This window comes from Zingiber officinale, chromosome 8B (assembly GCF_018446385.1).
Source record: "Zingiber officinale cultivar Zhangliang chromosome 8B, Zo_v1.1, whole genome shotgun sequence".
Taxonomy (NCBI): Eukaryota; Viridiplantae; Streptophyta; class Magnoliopsida; order Zingiberales; family Zingiberaceae; genus Zingiber; species Zingiber officinale.
This window is the reverse complement of record NC_056001.1, coordinates 54,964,650-54,984,675: the sequence shown is the minus strand read 5'-3', so window position 1 is coordinate 54,984,675 and position 20,026 is coordinate 54,964,650. Positions and strand designations below refer to the sequence as shown.

General features: G+C 37.6%; 2 protein-coding genes across 4 annotated transcripts; one reads left to right on the top strand and one right to left on the bottom strand.

Moving 5' to 3' along the window:
* The first annotated feature begins 128 nt into the window (after positions 1–128).
* Positions 129–3,732, top strand: LOC122014227 (ethylene receptor 2-like). Of its 3 annotated transcripts, none has more exons than XM_042570401.1 (3): positions 129–402; positions 848–2,656; positions 2,973–3,602. In XM_042570401.1, exons 2-3 carry the CDS (start codon positions 914–916, stop codon positions 3,516–3,518), a joined length of 2,289 nt encoding a protein of 762 aa, XP_042426335.1. In that variant the 5' UTR covers positions 129–402; positions 848–913; the 3' UTR covers positions 3,519–3,602. The 3 variants fall into 3 exon arrangements, with proteins under 3 accessions (XP_042426335.1, XP_042426336.1, XP_042426333.1); XM_042570402.1 differs by having other exon boundaries at positions 143–532; positions 852–2,656; positions 2,973–3,732; XM_042570399.1 differs by having other exon boundaries at positions 143–402; positions 852–2,656.
* A 3,451-nt stretch (positions 3,733–7,183) lies between these two features.
* LOC122016639 (RING-H2 finger protein ATL16-like) lies at positions 7,184–8,309 on the bottom strand. Its single transcript, XM_042574012.1, has one exon. It carries the CDS (start codon positions 8,187–8,189, stop codon positions 7,272–7,274), a length of 918 nt encoding a protein of 305 aa, XP_042429946.1. The 5' UTR covers positions 8,190–8,309; the 3' UTR covers positions 7,184–7,271.
* Between the last annotated feature and the right edge of the window lie 11,717 nt (positions 8,310–20,026).

Genomic DNA, 20,026 nt, shown 5'->3' with positions numbered 1-20,026 from the left:
TAGAATAATTGGTCTGTTATGGAAAAAAGGGCAGGGACTTTAGATGTAATTTCCCAAAATTTATGTGGTGCCTTCAGATTAAAGCATAGAAGCTCAATATTTTGGTGATTAAATATATCGATGGAGAAGCGCGAGCGAGGAGGCGAGCTTCGGGCCTTCGGCGTCTGGCGAATGGGATTTTTAAATCCCCCAATGCTTCTGCATCCTCCGATTGGCAATCGACGGGCGAGGCAATCCTTGCCTGGAACGCAGCGGAGTCCACGTTCAGTGTCTCCCCCGATTAGGCATCGGAGACAATGCGGCGTGACGCGATGTGATGTGGGCATGGATTCCTAGAACTCCACGAGAGTAGCGACCGCGCACTCCCGTTCCCGGTGACCGAGTGCTCTGATTTAGTACAAGGTAGAGTCAGAAGTTTCAGATTTTGGAGGATCGAGCGTGGGAGCGTGCGAAAGTTAGGCTTTTGAAGGGATTTGTTTTCTCGGCGATGCTTTTTTTGCTCCTTCACCGTTCGAACGGTGGTTCTGTGCGGGTGATGGTTCTTGATTCTTCTGTTTCTCGTGGCTCTACTTAGATTTTTCGCTTAGCTACAGGCAAAAAACTGCATTTTTGGTTTTGATCGGCTTAATCAATTTCGCTAAAAGGGTTTCGAGCTAGTTCATGCTTCCATTCTTTAAAAAAAAGGCATTTTGAACAATGATAGCCAGTAGATAATTTTTGAAGAATATCTCCTCTCAAAGTCAGATTGCTGGTTTATATTCTGCCAAAAACTCTACCAATCTTCCTTCTTTTCCTTTTTTTTTTTTTTTTTTTTTTGAAGAATTTGTTAAGTATTTACGTTCTTCAGGCAGGCAACGAGCTGAAGCAATTCCATCCAAGTTTCTGAATGGTCATTTTTTAGTATGTTGATGCGATGAAGTTTCTTATCCAAACATCAAGAGCATTCTACCATGGGCTGTTGCTTCTGCCTTTACTCTCATTTGGTTCTGCTACAGAGCTTGAGTTTCCCCTCTGTGATTGCGATGGTGACAGACTGTGGAGCATTGAGGGAATCCGAAACTGCCAGAAAGCGAGCGACTTGTTGATTGCAGCTGCATATTTCTCCATTCCACTTGAACTATTGTACTTTGTTACATGCTCAAAGCTGTTCCCCTTCAAATGGATCCTTTTTCAGTTCAGCGCATTCATAGTTCTTTGCGGAATGACCCACTTGCTCAATGTGTTCACATACAAGCCCCATTCCTTCCTCTTAGTGTTGGCTCTCACCATTTCCAAATTCCTCACAGCACTTGTCTCCTTCTTGACTGCAATAACCCTCTTGACTTTGATCCCTCAGCTTCTAAAAGTCAAATTGAGGGAGAATTTTCTGAGGCTAAAAGCTCATGAACTGGACCAGAAAGTAGGGCTGATGAAAAGGCAGGAAGAAGTGAGCTGGCACGTGCGAATGCTTACTCAAGAAATCCGAAAATCACTAGATAGGCACACCATTTTGTACACTACCCTGGTTGAACTCTCAAAGACTCTACAGCTGCAAAATTGTGCTGTGTGGATGCCAAATGAGAGTAAGTTGGAGATGGTTCTTACTCACGAGCTGAATAGGAGCTCTTCTGACTTTTGTATACGTTCGATTCCTATGCACGATCCAGATGTGTTTGAAGTCGAGAAGTATGATGGAGTCAAGATACTGAAGCCTGATTCTACACTAGGTTCTGCAAGCAGCGGCGCAGCTGGTGAATCAGGGGTTGTTGCTGCAATTAGGATGCCTATGTTGAAAGTTTCTAATTTTGAAGGTGGAACACCTGAGGTTTTTCAAGCACACTATGCTATATTGGTTTTGGTTCTCCCTAAGAATGATACTAGAATTTGGAGCCACCATGAGCTAGAGCTGATTGAAGTTGTTTCTGATCAGGTTGCTGTTGCCCTGTCCCATGCTGCAGTTTTAGAGGAATCACATGTGATCAGAGACAAATTGGTAGAGCAAAACAAAGCTTTGTTACAGGCAAAGCAAAATGTAATGATGGCAAGCCAGGCATGGAACTTATTCCAGAAGGTCATGAGCCAAGGAATCAGGAGGCCTATCCATTCGATCGTGGGTCTCCTGTCACTCATGCAACAAGCAAATTTGTCTCTTGAACAGAGGCTGACAGTGAATGCTATGGCAAAAACGGGTAATGTGGTTTCCACTTTGATCAATGATGTCATGGTGATTAACAGGGAACACTTTACATTGGAAATGAAGCCATTCCAGCTACAGTCACTGATCAAGGAAACTGCTTGTGTTGCTAGGTGTCTTTGTGATAGTAGGGGATTTGGTTTTGAATTTCTGGCTGAGAATATGGTGCTTGGTCAGGCTATTGGTGACGAGAGGCGGATTCTTCATGTTTTGTTGCATATAATTGATGGTTTGCTGAATGAATTCAATGGTGGATGTTTGACTTTTTGTGTAAGGAGTGATTCAGAACTAGCAGATTGGGAAGATGCAAGAGGGATTTGGAAATCAAGAGTACCAAATGTGTATACCTTCCTGAAGTTTGAGATTACAATCACACAATCATTTGGCCTGTATTCAAACACATTAGTTCAGTTCAACAGAAAGCCTTGCAGGGAGGGGTTTAACATTGGTTTCAGCTTCAGCATGTGTAAAAAAATTGTGCAGGTAAATCAACTTAAATCCAACTATATGATGTGCTCATGGATAATTTTTCAAAATGACAGATTGATACAGACTTTCTGATATCGTATAAGCTCTTTCAAGACCTCTACTTCTTTATGTAATTTCTTTATCTTGGTGTTTTTTTACTCAACTCTTGTTTTTGTGATCTTCATTTTTGTCGTATTGACTTCATATGACTTGAAACATCAATTTGTTTAAACCTAGAATCCAAATTTGCTGCTACTGAAGTTAAGCTTCTTCCAAATAAGATGACATTCTGTAGCTTCTCATAATATTTGTTCGTGTGCATCTGCTGCAGCTGATGCAAGGAGAAATCTTCATAGTTCCGAGTTCAGATGGGCTACAGGAATGTGTAACATTGATTCTCCGCTTACAGAAGCAACTTTCCATGCTAATTTCTGAATCAGGAGCTTCTTCAGAGAGTCATCATTCATATTCCTCTCTTTTAGAAGGCCTCAAAGTTTTAATTGTGGATGACAGTGCCATCAATAGAGTTGTAACGCAAAAGCTTCTGAAGAAGCTTGGCTGCTGTGCCTTTTCTGTATCATCTGGTACTGAATGCCTGATCTATCTCGATTCCTTTGACCAACAATTGCAGCTGGTTATTTTGGACCTCAGCATGCCAAATATGAATGGTTATGAAGTTGCCACGAAAATTCGTAGTTCAAGAGATGGGTGTTGGCCTTTGATTATTGCTTTCACAGCAAGTACTGATGATCATGTTTGGAAGAAATGCATGCAGTCAGGGATGAACGGTCTGATCCGGAAACCTGTTCTTCTACCAGAACTAGAGAAGGAGATCCTGAGAGTGTTTGAAATAAACTGTCAGTTTCATTCACAATAAATTTTTGTTGAAGGCAGCAGCATGTTGACATTACAACTATTTTGATTAATCGATTCTATATGATATATGTCTTATCAAAGGATACTTCTTAGTGCCAGCTATTTCAGCAATTTATTTTATCAGCCTCACTTCTTGTCCACTAACTGAGGTTTATCCAAGATGATGCTTCAATCATTCGACAAAACTTCCATCATCCTGGCTCATTATAGGTAGGTACATGATCTTCTTTCTTTAATACTCTTAAATTTGATTACTCTAAGATTCTTCACTTTCAAACTTTAGAACACATACCAAAATAGTTTTAGTACATTTCTTAACTTTCTTAGTTCGAAAATTTTTCACAGCTTAAAATGCTGCAAATCTAGCAGGGTTTTTTTTTTTTTTTTTTGCTTTAAGTAACATCTTTGTTGCGATAGCTTTTTCAAAACTTATGGTTGTGTAATTTTTTTATTAGCTGATGGAAGACTTCCATATTAAGACTATAATCACTATGAACTTAGTCATTAAACTATTAGATAATGTTTGATCACATGCATTGTGTATCTAGAACTTGATGCAGTGTATGCACTTTGTATCTGTTTTGGACTTTGTGAATTAAATACTCATTCAACATGATCTGTTGTGATTATGATGGCAGTCTTTAACACAAATCTCAAATATTTTAAGTGCCATTTAGAGTCAACTCAATTACACAACTCCTCACTTCGAGGCATAGCACACCAAACTAAAGATTTTTAATCTTCTTGTTCCTGCAAACCTTTTTTATTTGGCCATATTGTTCTTATCCTTTTCTTCTAATACTAAGTTTTATATGCTTTAATCAATAATCTATGATATTCTTATTTTGTTTCAAACTTTGAATGATTTTATCGATATTCCCCCAATCTTGTTTTTGTCAAGTTATCGATGATAATATTGTTGTAGGTGGGAAAAAAACGGAGAAGCAAACTCGATCGATTGAGAGTGGGGCAAAGAACGACATGGATTCTTCATCGAAAAATGAAAGATTTTGTCAAGCTTTAACATGTGGTGCTGTCTAAAGGTAATGTAGTTTGTAGAGAAAATTGCTAGTATTCGTTGACTAATAAACCAATTCCTTTTATAGGGGAATCAACACATATAGATCCAAAGGGGTGGTAGTAAAAAACCACTCTTGGTGTCAAAAAATTTGGAAAGTCCTTTTCTATACTATTTCTTAAAGAGTAATTTTGGTTGTTAAAATTTGTTGCTTTATCATTCCCCTGCAAGATGGATGAGGTATCAACAACCTTAGTTTTGGGATGTTCTTCATGTTGTCGATGACTAAGAGGCCTAGTGAGAGAGTTACAAGAGAGTGAATACTAATGATGATGTGCTTCATGTGTTGTTGATGACCTAGCGAGAGTCATAAGAGAGCGGATACTAATTCACAGTATTATAACATCATGAATTCAAAAACCCTCTTCGTTACAAAGTCTCATAGTTTCTCATAGACTTTACACACTCACTATGGCATTTTCTAGGCATTGAAACACTCCACCTGTGACCTGTGGGATTTCACATCCTTAACTATTACCACACGAAACTATACCGAAAACTATCTAAAATAGAATTTCTTTGGCACTTCGGCCATAACTGAGTATGTTGCTGAACCCAACGTAAGCTGGGATCGAGTCTATCCGTAAGTTTGGATTCTCAATCTTGAAATTCTTTCATTAAGTAGGTGAATACTTTTATCACTTGCACATCATTTGTCTTCAATCTTAGCACATCAAATTTATCTTCGCTTATTTTGGATCGTGTCTTTCTTGCAAGATCAGTTTAGTTTTCTCCATTTGGTTCGGAAGTTGTTCATTCGCTTCTCCAGTTATACTTACATGAACATGCTTCGTGAATGAGTGTGATGTAAGAACATCGACTTTGAAGTGTGCTAGAGAAGACTGAAGATGTATGCATAATGCCTTAACCTATCAATTAGTCGTGCTTTATCGTCACTTTGAAAGAAGAGTATAGGATTTCTTCGAATCATATTTGCATACATGGGCATTATGTTTCTTTATTCTTAACTCCCTTTGTCTACATTACTTATCATTTCTCACATTCTATTTTTCTTAACTAATATCACTTGACTTCATGGAAAATAGGATCAATAGGATTAAGATATGTGCCCATTAGTTTACATGATTTTCGATATTAGTTGTACAAGCTTAATGTACTCTTTTTTCAATTTTTTTGCTTCTTGTCTAGGAATGAAATTGACAATTTTATGTACAACTTTGCGATCATGAATCTCTTAACTATCCGCGTGCCATCAATCTACGAAAAATGCAACGAATGAAGCTACTATTACCATATGGCTCCGTTCGATGTTTACACACATAGACGATTCAATATTTCCCTAACTATCAACATGCCACTTAATTAGTCCTTCACAAAGACAAAACTAAGTTATCGAAACCCTCCCTAATGTCCATTGAAGCATAATACTTCACAATCATAGCAAAGCTAAATTGTTAGTTTAATTCAAAATGGCATTCAAAGTAATTTGTAAATACAAAAAATATATTTAATACTCTCAAACATGAACACAGAGAAACAAAAAAAAACAACAAAATATTCAATTTATATTACTCGTGTTTTTATTAGTCAACCAACTCAACTTTTTAGTCTTCTCAAGGGAACTTCCAAGATGACTTCAATTAATTACCACGAATTTGCGCCATCCATTTAATTCATCACAACATGTTTCCTTTAAAATGGTTAAACGCAATTTAAAACATCATTAGAGGATAATAATTTCATCAAGGTGATATTTTAAAATTTTCAAATTTCAAATGGGACGGATATTTTGAAAGTCTACTTGTAAATATACATAAGAATTTACTTGGTAGATTAATAATCATCCATGAAACCAGACACTTAATTATTAAATAAAATTTTTCCTTTTTTTTTGGTCAATTTAAGCCCTACTATGACAATTTTAACCGTTAGTTTTTGGTCAAACCCATCCTCAACAATTTCCATTTAATTATTTTGCCATCGTGATCACTGACAAGTCAATCCACTTCATGATCAAAGTCAACTGTCAGCTCTCTTCTCAATGTCATTTTAAAAGGTAGACTTTTCTTCGTTGCCATCATTTTCATTTTTTTATTTTTATTTTTGGAAAAGTTTTATTTTGCGACTCAAAATTCAGCTTTGAAATGTTGTCATTTTGTTATTGACTTTTGAATGTAATGAGATGATGCTATCCCCACAAATGAAATGCCAATATAATTGTATATTAGAATGAACAAGAGTTTCATTTCCATCCTATGGAAAACGGGTTTAAAGAGTTTAATCTTAGGATTAATTGGTTTAAAGAGTCCTATTTCTAGTGTTAACAAAAAAAAATTAATTAAAAGAAATTCAGTATTATATGTACTTAATTTTTATAATTTTAAAAACACATAATTATGAAGGTTTATGTGTCTTTTAATTTTTATTTTGCTTATTCAAAAATTTAATATTCTCAATTTATATTATCAAATTTAAATTTAAGGGCATATATATTTAAAAAAATTCTACAAAATATATTGATTTTGATTTAAAATAATTTAGAGTTTTTATATTAGTGAATTTTTTAAAACTTGTAAAAGTTTGTGAAAAAACTTTGATATTATTGTATGATATAAAAAAAATTATATTATCTAAATTTAATAACAACATTAATTCCACTCTCCTCGATTTTACTTTTTTTTCTCTTTTTTTTTTAAATTTTAAAAAATTAAACCATTAGGAGAAGGCCGCTGCGCTGCTCGATCGCCGGTGAAATGGAAACAGCCCCCACCGGATTCTGCCGGCGCCGCTGCTCCCTTCGCCGCCTCTTCCAATGGATGTCGCCGCTTCCCGAAAGTGCGGATTCTGCCACGCGATCTTCTGCACCTCCCCGTAGAGCCGGCGGTCCGCCGCCGCCGTGTCAACCGAGAAGGACCGCCGCATGGTTGGCGCGGCTGGAGGCAGCCGCCTTGCGCCGGTGCTCCCGTGGCGCCGCAGTTGCCTCCGCCAGTCCACCTCTGGCTCATCGTCCCTTACGTCGATCGTCACGTCGCCGGAACGAGTCCCCTGAGGTCCCCTGCTTCGGAGGAAAGCAGGGAGCTTGTCGACGGGGACGGCAGCGGCATTCGGCGTGATTGTCGCCCGGCAAAGAGGGCAGTTAGCGTTGGATTGGAGCCACGTGTCGATGCAGTCGACGTGGAAGACGTGGAAGCAATCCGGCAGCAGCCGTACGGTCTCCTCCTCTTGGAACTCTCCGAGGCAGACCGCGCAGTCGTCCCCGCCGGCGGCGGAGGCGTCGGTTTCCTTACGGTACCGGAAGGTCGGGATCTGCCGTATCTCCGACTGGCCGAGGCCGCGGCTCTCGACCGCGAACATCATGAGGTCGTCGTGGAGGCGGCGCTGGGAGCGGTCGAGGGCGTCGGACCTCCTGCGCCAGAAGCAGCACCGAGCGGCGAAGAAGTAGTAGCCGAGGACAAGGATGGCGGCGATGAGGACACCGAGGATGGTTACGACCAGGGTGGGGATGTTACCAGATGACGACGGGGGCGGAGGCGGCGACCGCGGCCACGGACGCGGAGTATATGTAGTCGGGTTCAATTGTCCACGGAAGTCTGGTGGAAGAACCCTCGCCGGCGGGACGTCGGCCGGAAACATGATATATATTTGGAAGTAAAAACAGAGGAGAAGGAGCAGAGAGAAACAGAGTGATAGAGAGGAATCAGGGGGAGGAGAGGCAGGTTTAGGTGCATCATTAAAAAGACTCTTAATGAAAAAAAAAATTGATTTGGCTCACCGCCCTCAACCCAGGCCCCACAGTAAATAAAGGAAGGACGTCTAGTTTTCATTTATATATTTCTAAGAATTTTTTTTGTATATGAGATTCGTAACTAAAGAATATTGGATTTTTAATTATCATCATCACGAGTACTTCTCGATTTATACTGACAATCGGTGAAAAATAGAAATAGTCCCAAATTCAATGTTTGCTGACCTAGTTAATCTATTGCAGTATAATGCCAAATGTTCTCTTAGGTAGGAGTGTAAATGAACTAAGCCGTTCGTGAGCTATTAGAAGTTCGATTCGATAAAAGTTCGTTTAATGAGGCTCGTTAAGATAAACAAACCAAGCTCAAGCTTCGCAATACTCGGCTCGTTAGCTCGTGAACACGTTCGTTAAGCTCATGAATTAACTTTTAAATTAAAAAAAATAATAATTTTGATATTAAATTTATAAATTTTACACTCTACTTATGAAAAATATAGACAAATATATTAAATTTATTTATTATAATAAAATTATAAATTTTAATAAGAATATTATAATTTTATCTAAATATATAATTTAATTTTTAATGAATATTTAAATTTATAATTTATACTTATTAAGCTCGTTTAAGCTCGATAAAAGTTCGAATAAGCTCGTGAGTCATGAATATATTCGTTAAATAAAGCTCGAGCTCGACTCGATTATAAACGAGTCAAGCTCAAACATTCAAGAGTTCGTCTCGACTCGGCTCGATTACACCCCTACTCTTAAGTGTCTATCACTTGAGAAGAAAACTATCTCATTCATTTATGATTTATCCTTCAAAAGTAAACAATGGATAATGAAAGAAGCCGCTAATCTATTAGACTGGATCAGATCGACTATGATTTACTATGAACAAGTTGATTTTTGATAGAAATAAAATTTTAAATGGACCACATTTATATTAAATTAAAAAAAATTAAGCTTTTACTACTAGCAAGATTAGATTGATTCGATACTCTCTCTTTTTTAGTAAACCTTAATTGTAAATTTATTTTTAACTTTTATTTAAATATATATAAAAATATAGTAATTTATAAAACTTATATTTTTTTTAACAAATAAATAAAAATAGGATAAATTTCCTGTTAAATTAATTTTATGTATTTTTATTAATAAAGTATTAATTTCTAATTTAACCGGTCGAACCAATCGAAGCATGGAAGATAAATGGACGGAGGGATGGATGGATGGCGATGTGTGTGAATGGTGGAAGATGCTGGAAATGGAGTCCTGACCTCAAGTGCACATAGTCAAGACGGAAAGCGAGTGACAAATGGTGCGGTTGGACTTTTTCTCGTTGCTCTTCGTCTTTATTCGTTCAGAATGTTAAAATTCAAAAGGTGGATCACTGGTGATAGCGACCATAATCTTTTCTCTTATTATTATTTTTTTAATTTTTTATTTGAATTATTATAAAATTTTAGTAAGTGTTTTTTTTAATAATAATAATAATAATATTTTTTTGATAGTTTTGTCCTCTTTAAAGAATTTGATCTCGTCAACTTGCAATCCGCGTTTGAAATTGGTAAATTTTAAGGGTTCAGTGAAATTAAATATAAATTTTATACTCAATTGAAATTACAATAGCAGTGTTAAAATAAATACACTAAAATATTAGTGAAATTAAAATAAGTTAAATTAAAATATTAAATTAGATTATCCATTGAAATCTTCAAATAAAAAAATTTCACTGTACACATAGTATATCAATAAATTTTATGTGAGAGTAATATACTAAAATATTAAATTAGATTATTCATTAAAATCTTCAAATAAATAAGTTTTTATTGTATTATTTAGCTTCTAAAGTGTAGCACAGATGGTGGACGCATGACTCTGACTTAATGACCAGAGGTCGATTCTTAAAATCATACGCTTGTGTACCTAAATTTTTTTTTATTGCATTACTTAAATTGAACCAAATAATATTTGATTATGTTTTATTCTTTAAAATTTTAGTTATATGATTATCTGATAATCACATAATCAAAATTATATATGATAACGTGAGTCAAACACATCCTTAAAATTAATAAAAATTAAAGAGATATTTTAACAACAACACATCGGGGTAAAATGAAATTTTGTTATAAAAATTGACTTATTCAAAGTTTCTTGTTTGCTAGAAAGTTGACCCACTGAAGTCCGTCGATTCAGTGTTTTGGGTCTCTTTGATTCCTCCAATTGACATATCTAATGCTCAAATGGAAATAAAGAAGAATTTTAGTGTAGAAACCGGGGAGAACAAAAGATTTGATTAAACTGTTCTCAATTCAGAAATTCGATTGGTTAATTCTGAAATTCATCTTTTTAAAAAATATTATTTTTAAAAAAAATTATTTGATTTTAAATATCATAAATCAGTTAAATGGGTTAAATTAAAATCAGCCGACTGTTATATTTTAAACAATGGACGAAAATATTTAAATGTGACAACCACACAATTTAATTATGAATCACACTCATTCGACTGATGATTTCATTAGTTGATTGATAAAAAATTCAATCAGTTAGATTTATCCAAAAAAATTTTTATCAAATTTTGATTGGTTCAATTTTGAATCAATTTCTCACCCTTATATAAAAAGCTTGAGGGCGACACTCGCGGTATTTTGATGACCTTCTATGCTACTGCAAAAAAACAAATACTTAGAATGGAAATCTACGAATCCTATTGACCACAAAAGAGTCCTTATGCAAGTTCACATACAGAACCCTTTCTCTAAGTTCCACTAGGAAACAAAGGTGAAGTCCAAAGACCCTCAAGATTCAAACCTTCCTCTTCCTTCTCTTCACTTGTGTTAAGTGATGCAGACCTTCATGATGAAAGACCAAAAGGAACCATATAGTCGCGTCCTTTGAAGGAGAACCCATGAACAACAAATGAAAATAGAAGACGAAGAAAATAACTAGCTAGCTAGGGTAAAATCCTAGCTAATGCGTGTTCTTAGAAAGTCTAACAACTATTCAAACTTGGAATCTTCGACTATCTCATCCAGATACGGATTTAGATAACTATATTACTTGTCTATAAAGGGTTATCGAATATTACAAACTGTTCATCAATCACGCTTTGAATTGATTTCCTTTGGATCATACCATCTTTACCATTTTAAATTACTGAATATCAAAACAAAATGGAATTAGAAAATGGAGATGAAGAGGTCTTACATTAACTTCATCACGAGGATTATTCCTGTCTGAAAGTGAAGAAAATGGAAATCTGAGAATGTGGCTAGAAAGTTGATGGGGTAGAGATTCTATATAGTCCTGCAACACAGAAGTATTACTGTCAGACCGGGAAGGAGTTTTCGACATTGATCCTTCAATGCTCAAGTTAGTTTCTGGTGATATAAGGAATAGTGAAAAATTGTAGCGAAAGCGTGTAAAATAACGAAGTTACGGATACCTCTCCACCGGACGGACACGCCACCTGCTCGGCCTTGACTTGCTTGCCCGTTCGAACATGTTGTCCGCCCCCACCATAACTGGCTCATTCAGCCAATCTATGGTTAGCGCCTCTCTGACTTTGACCTCCACGTTAGCCGGTGTTCCTTGCTTTGGCCTATCTCTGGTGGGGTCCTTCTTTATCATCGCATCACAAGTCTTCCCCTCAAATCTAGTCGAAGGAGACTACAAATCTGATTGACTAGACGGTTAGTGTGGACTAGCATTCTTTCTCCTTGACCGGGTGCCCTAGGGTTTAGAGTCGTCGTTCGATTATGATGTTTACTGATCCAGAGTTTGTAGCCGCCACTCAGCTGTGATCAGTGCTCAAGGGTTTATAGCCACCATTCAGCTATAATCTTTTTTGTCCAAGGGTTTATAGTCGCCGTTAGACTGTGATTGTTGCTGCTTCAAGAGTTTATAGCCGTCGCTCGCCTGTAATCTTCAATGCTCAAGGGTTTATAGTCGTCGCTCGACTATGATGTTCAATGCTCAATTGTCGCTCGATAATATCATGGCCGACACTCAGCTGTTTTTTTTCTTCCTTCTGATCTTTGCTCCAACCGCTCAACTCACGTAGTACCTTTTAATAGTCGCTGATGTCACCATAATTTCTCGAAAGTCGTTCAAATCCCCCCCCCCCAATTAATGCAAAGCATGCTTGACCACACCCTGTAATTATGCTTTCTGCTTCCTCATTAATGGCACTTGTAATCGAATGCCATGTGTCGCCCTTGCATACTGTCACATGCGTGATGTGATGTGACAAGCGATTGTTTGAGTTTGATATGATGGCTGTCTTTTCGAATTCAACCGTCATAATGAAGCCTCATTTTCTAAAACCCTCGATCAGAAGGCCCGGGTCGATAGCCCGCAGGGTTTTTAAACTCTTACCTTTTTTTTCCTTCTCCCTTCTGCATTTTTCGTTTTCATCTCCGTTGTCTCTTTGCTCTTTTTTCTCTATTTGTTGTCGGCAATCTTCTTCTTGCCCGTAAGTTTCTTCTCTTTTCTCCCTTTCAACCTTCAATTTCCATCCTCTATTCCATGGCCATCTCCCATTCCCCACCCCCAGCTGCCCCCGGGCTGTGATACACTTCCACTGAGTCCAAATTTAATGGCGATGAGGTTGACCAAATGAAACTCATCTACCGCTTTCCCAACGAGTATCAAATCATCATTCCCTTTGCTTATGACCACCCTCCCCTGCCTCCAAATGGCTTCTTGCCCTTCTTTAAACACCAATTCTATGTTGGCCTTCATTTTCCCGTCAATCCCTTTTTTTTTTTTTTTTTTTTTTTTGAAGTTTATAGATATTTTCATATTCTCATGTATCAATTAATACTCAATTCCTTCATACTGCTATATGTTAGGATATATACTAAAAGTCTAGCTTTTTGTATAAACATTTATTTTGAAATAAGAATCACATTGGTTAAATGTCTGCATTTATGTTAAATGTAGTTGTCCATTTAATTTATATTGTAGATAACATGGGGTGTGGTGTCACACAGAAGATCATGTTATCAGTTCTTTATAAATTATAAATAGTAGCTCACGACCAAGATGGATAGGGACAAACTATTGGAACGGTCATAATGTAATTTGATATTAGTTTATCTTGATTATAAAATTACACTAGTACACTATGAGTATATTGAGCAGGACCATTTGAGATTGTTATTTTTATACTGACTGCATAAAAGAACATGACTATGTTATTATGGAAGTGTGTACTCTTAATCTCAATATAATAACAAGCACATATACTTAGTATTTATTTCTTTAATTTATCAATGAGTGAGATTTATTCAGTTGGATCAATAGGCCCGATAAGTTGAGAAATAATATTATTTATATGGTGTGTTATTGATTATAGAAGAAACTGTGTACTAGTAATCTAGGTTGATGATGTCTCCTTAAGGAGCTCATAAGGTTTGTCATGTAAACCCTGCAGGTGAACCTAGTCCGACATGACAATGAAGTTGAGTGATACTACTCTTGGAACTAGATGTTAATTAAGTGAGTGTCAGTAACTCATTTAATTAATGGATATTCGATATCTTAAACATAGGGAGATTAACACACTCATAATAAGAAGGAGCCCATAATGTAATATGGGATTGGTGCGGTAGTTCAATAATAACTCTTTAGTGGTATGAGTTATTATTGATGAACTTGAGTTGGGTGTTCGGGTCGAACACAGGAAGCTCAAGCTCATTAGGAGACCAAAATCAATTCCTCCTCTCGGTCCCTGTTGTAACCTCTATAAAGCCTTGTATCCACAAAGTCCACTTCTTACCCAAGTAATGGGCCGGGCACATCCTTGCTAGGTGTAAAAAGGCCGTCAAGCATTAGCTTGGAGCCCAAGAGGTGGTCGGCCAAGCTTGGTGCCCAAGCAAGGGGCCGACCACATAGGATTAAAAGGATAGATTTTATTTTTTGTTAAAATATTTCCTTTAATAGCCATCCACATGATTTTAAAAGAGAGTTTTAAATTTTAAAATCTTTCCTTTTATAACTATCTACAAAGGTCTAAAAGAGATATTTTATTTTTTTTTAAACCTTTCCTTTTTTATAGTTATCTATAATGTTTAAAAAGAGAGATTTTAATTTTGACAAAACTTTCCTTTTTTGTAACTATGATTTAAAAGAGCGAAGTTTTAATTTTAATCTTTCTTTTTGTAGCCTTCTACATTGTTTAAAAGAGAGAGATTAATTTTAAACCTTTCCTTTTGTAGCCATGATAATAGGAAATTTAAAAGAGAGAGATTTTAATTATTATTAAAATTTCTTTTTTTGTCATGACCAAGAATTATAAAAGAGAGGTAGAGGGTGCTTTAAAAAATATGTACATATCTCTACAATTTCTCTCCTCTCTTTTCCTTGGTGGTCGGCCTCTCTCCCTTTCCTCTTCCTAAGGCCGACGACACCTTGTTTCTTCTCTCCCTTTCTTCTTTCTAAGGTCGGCACCCATCTCTTCTTAGTGGCCAAAACTTGAAAGAAAAGAAGGAGCACTTGGTGGCCGGTTGCTTGAGAGGAAGAAGAAGAGAAGAAAGTTTCCTATTTTGGCATTCCTTGGTGGCCGAAATTTCTTGGAGGAGAAGAAGTGATTCGGGTGGATTTCATCTTGGTAGATTGTCGCCCACACGACGTCCAAGAGGAGGAGAGGAATACAGCAGAAGATCAAGAGATCTTTGTTTACAAAGAAAGGTATAACTAGTTCTTAATTCCGCAGCGAAACTAGTTTTTCTTTATATGGATCCTGAAATACCAATACAAGAGGCTAACGATCTCATGTTTCATTTTTGTGTTTCGATTTAGTGTTTTGATTTTGTGCTTCTATTGATGTCTCTGTAGTTAAACCTAGGGTTACTGTAAGAAGTTTAAATATCCTATTTTTTGAAATATTTTGTCTAAGAAGTGGTGGATGATCTCATACCCAAGAAGGTCGAGTGCCTCGTCATGTTTAACCTGGAAGTCAATCCTTGAAATAGATATTTAATTAACTTCTGTAACATGGGATGAACTTGGATTAATAATGTTAAGTATCATTTGCAATCCAAGTTTTAACTACTGAAGAACACATGAGTGGAATTTGAAGTGAAAATGTTAAGTTCCGTTTCCAATTCAAGTTTAACTCATGAGGAACACATAGGTTGTCAGGAAAGTTCAGTGCCTGTATAAATTTTTTTACATGGGAAGCAGAACGGAATTATGAGTAGCACCCAACACTATGTAGGGTAGTCGTACTATTTCGTCTGTATGGAATCCCTCTAGTGCCTCGTGTTTTTCATTACTTTTATTAATTATCTCAAACTCTCTGAGTCAGACACCTTCCTTTTCCAATCTCGAGTGGGTTGTATATTTTGATAGAATGTCCTCCTCAAATAAGCACTGGAAGGAGTACTATTTCTACATTCGTTTACTTGCTCGGCCTGACTTTCCAACCAGTTGGCAGATTGAACTATCAAAACCTCCCTCGCTCAAGAAGTAGCGCGGCTTGACTGCCTACCTCCAAGTAGCTTCGAGTTTGGCTGGTCAGAAATATCACATACACCGGCTTCTCTTGGAGGGTGTTTTGTATATGTTCGAGATAAGTCCGATCTGAACACGGTTGTTCGTCCCTCTAGGTATGCCATTTTTCTTCTTGTCTTCTTTGAATCTAACTGATTTCACTTTCTCTTTTGCAGATCGAATCATTAACCGCATGTTGTTGAGCGGCAAATGCATGTTTTCCGATGCAGACATTAATGCCAAAGAAGTAACCGAGCTGCAAGGCCACAACCTGTGCCGGTCGAACACTCCGAAGAGCCCACCGACAAGGTAGGGGGAAGTCAAGTGGCAACAAGTGATGCAGCGACTACTACTGGTGAGCTGCCGCCTAAGCACCCCTCCATTGCACCAGTTGTTGTTCCTTCCAAATCGGCCACATCAAGCGAGCCGTCGATCCAACTCCGCAATCGGCACGGAATCCTCTTCCCACTCGACGACTTTAGCTTTGCAGGCTCATGCTCCAATGGCGACCTCCTGACCTCCTTTCGAGAGGGGAGAATCATCTACCTCTGCGATTCTTGAGAGGGAGGTTGTGCTACTGATCCCCTTCATCCGACTGGTTAAACATATTATATTCTTTAAAATGGTTAAACACAATTTAAAACATCATTAGAGGATAATAATTTAATCCAGGTGATATTTTAAAATTTTCAAATTTCAAATGGGACGGATATTTTGAAAGTCTACTTGTAAATATACATAAGAATTTACGTGGTAGATTAATAATCATCCATGAAACCAGATACTTGATTATTAAATAAAATTTTTATTTTTTTTCTTTTGTCAATTTAAGCCCTATTATGGCAATTTTAACAGTTAGTTTTTGGTCAAACCTCAACAATTTTCGTTTAATTATTTTGCCATCATGATCACTGACAAGTCAATCCACTTCATTATCAAAGTCAACTCTCAGCTCTCTTCACAATTTCATTTTAAAAGTTAAGACTTTTCTCCGTTGCCATCATTTTCAATTTTTTTTTTATTTTTGGAAAAGTTTTATTTTGCCTCTCAAAATTCTTGAATGTTGTCATTTTGTTATTGACTTTTGAATGTAATGAGATGATGCTATCCCCATAAAAGAAATGCCAATATAATTGTATATTAGAATGGACAAGAGTTTCATTTCCATCCTATGTAAAACAGGTTTAAAGAGTTTTATCTCAAATTAATCGGTTCAAAAAGTCATATTTCTATTTCTAATGTCAACTAAAAAAAATTTTCAAAAAAAAATCAGTATTATATGTACTTAATTTTTATAATTTTAAAAACACATAATTATGAGGATTTATATGTCTTTAAATTTTTATTTTACTTGTTCAAAAATTTATTATTTTCAATTTATATTATCAAATTTAAATTTAAAAGCATATATATATATATATATATATATATATATATATATATATATATATATATATATATATATTAAAAAAATTATAAAAATATATTGATTTTGATTTAAAATAATTCAGAATTTTTATATTAGTGAATTTTTTAAAATTTGTAAAAGTTTGTGAAAAAACTTGGATATTATTGTATAATATAAAATAAAAATAAAAATTATATTATCTAAATTTACTAACAATATTAATTCCACACTCTTCGACTTTACTTTTTTTTTTCTTTTTTTTTTTCTTTTAAAAATTAAACCATTAGGAGAAGGTTGTTACGCTGCTCGATCGCCGGTGAAATGGAAACAACCCTCGTCGGATTCTGCCGACGCCGCTGCTACCTTCATCGCCTCTTCCAATGGATGTCGCCGCTTCTCGGAAGCGAGGATTCTGCCACACGATTTTCTGCACCTCCCCATAGAGCCAGCGGTTTGCCGCCACACGATCTTCTGCACCTGCCCATATAGTCGGCGATCTACCGCTGCCATGTCAACAAAGAAGGACCGTCGCATGGGCGGCACGGCTGGAGGCGGCCGCCTTGCGTCGGTGCTCCCGTGGAGCCGCAGTTGCCTCCGCCAGTCCACCTCTGGCTCATCGTCCCTTACGTCGATTGTCACGTCGCCGGAACGAGTCCCCTTCTTCGAAGGAAAGCAGGGAGCTTGTCGACGGGGACGGCGGCGTCCTCCGGCGTGATTCTCGCCCGGCAAAGAGGGCAGTTAGAGTTGGATTGGAGCCACGTGTCGATGCTCCAATCCAACCGGTGGTCGCTCAGCCAGAACACGCCTTGCTCGGTTGTGCTGTACCAAGAAATCTCCCTTAGCTTTTTCGTTGTTGGAGGGCTACCTCTCATCCGAATAAACACGTCACCCGCTCGACCTTGACTTGCTTGCCCGTTCGGACATGCTGTCCGCCCAGCCATAACTGGCTCGTTCAGCTAATCTATGGTTAGTGCCTCTCTGACTTTGACCTCCACGTTAGCCGGTATTCTTTGCTTTGGCCTATCTCTGGTGGGGTCCTTTTTTATCACCGCATCACAAGCCTTCCCCTCAAGTCTAGTCGAAGGAGGCTACAAATCTGACTGACTAGACGGTTAGTGTGGCCTAGCATTCTTTCTCCCTGACCAGGTGTTCTAGGGTTTAGAGTCGTCATTCGGTTATGATGTTTACTTATCCAGAGTTTGTAGCCGCCACTCGGCTGTGATCCTCGCTCAAGGGTTTATAGCCACCGTTCAGCTGTAATCTTTTTTGCCCAAGGGTTTTTAGTCGCCGTTAGACTGTGATTGTTGTTGCTTCAAGAGTTTATAGCCGTCACTCACCTGTAATTTTCAATGCTTAAGAGTTTATAGTCGTCGTTCGACTATGATCTTCAATGCTCAATTGTCGCTTGGCGATATCATGGCCGACACTTAGCTGTTTTTTTTTCTTCCTTCTGATCTCTGCTCCAACCGCTCAACCTACGTAGTGCCTTTTAATAGTCGCTGACGTCATCATAATTTCTCGAAAGTCGTTCAAATCTCTCTCCCCCCCCATTTAATGCAAAGTATGCTTGACCACACCCTGTAATCATGCTTTCTGCTTCCTTATTAATGCCACCTGTAACCGAATGTCATGTGTTGCCCCTGTATACCATCGCATGCGTGATGTGAATAGCGATTGTTTGAGTTTGATATGATGGTTGTCTTTTCGAATTCAACAGTCATGATGAAGCCTCATTTTCCAAAACCCTCGATCAAAAGGCCCTCGTCGATAGCCCGCAAGGTTTTTAAACTCTTACCTTTTTTCCTTCTCCCCTTTGCATTCTTCGTCTTTGTCTCCGTTATCTCTTTGCTCTCTTTTCTCTATTTGTTGTCGGCAATCTTCTTCTCGCCCGTAAGTTTCTTCTCTTTTCTCCCTTTCGACCTTCAATTTCCATCCTCTGTTCCATATCCATCTCCCATTCCCCACCCCCAGCTGCCCCTAGGCTGTGATACACTTCCATCGAGTCCAAATTTAATGGCGATGAGGTTGACCAAATGAAACTCATCTACTGCTTTCCCAACGGGTATCAAATCGTCATTCCCTCTTATGACCACCCTCCCTTGCCTCCAAATGACTTCTTGCCCTTCTTTAAAGACCAATTCTATGTTGGCCTTCATTTTCCCGTCAATCCCTTTTTTTTTTTTTTAAGTTTATAGATATTTTCATATTCTCATGCATCAATTAGTACCCAATTCCTTCATACTGCTATGTAGGGTAGTCGTACTATTTTTTCTGTATGGAATCCCTCTAGTGCCTCATGTTTTTCATTACTTTTATTATCTCAAAATTTTTAAGCCAGACACCTTCCTTTTCCAAGCCCAAGTGGGTTGTATATTTTGATAAAATATCCTCCTCAAATAAGCACTGGAATGAGCACTATTTCTACTTTGCCTGCTTGGCTTGACTTTCCAACCAGCTGGTAGATCGAACTGTCAAAACCTCCCCCGCTCAAGAGGTACAGCAGCTCGACTGCCTATCTCTAAGCAACTTCCAGTTTGACCTGTCAGAAATATCACATACATCGGCTTCTCTTGGAGGGCGTTTTGTATATGTTCGAGATAAGTTCGATCCGAACACGGTTGTTCGTCCCTCTAGGTATGACCTTTTTCTTCTTGTCTTATTTGAATCTAACTGATTTCACTTACTCTTTTGCAGATCGAATCATGAACTGCGTGTTGTTGAGTGACAAATGCATGCTTTCCGATGCATACATTAATGCCAAAGAAATAACTGAGCTGTAGACCCACAACCTATTGTCGGTCGAACACTTCG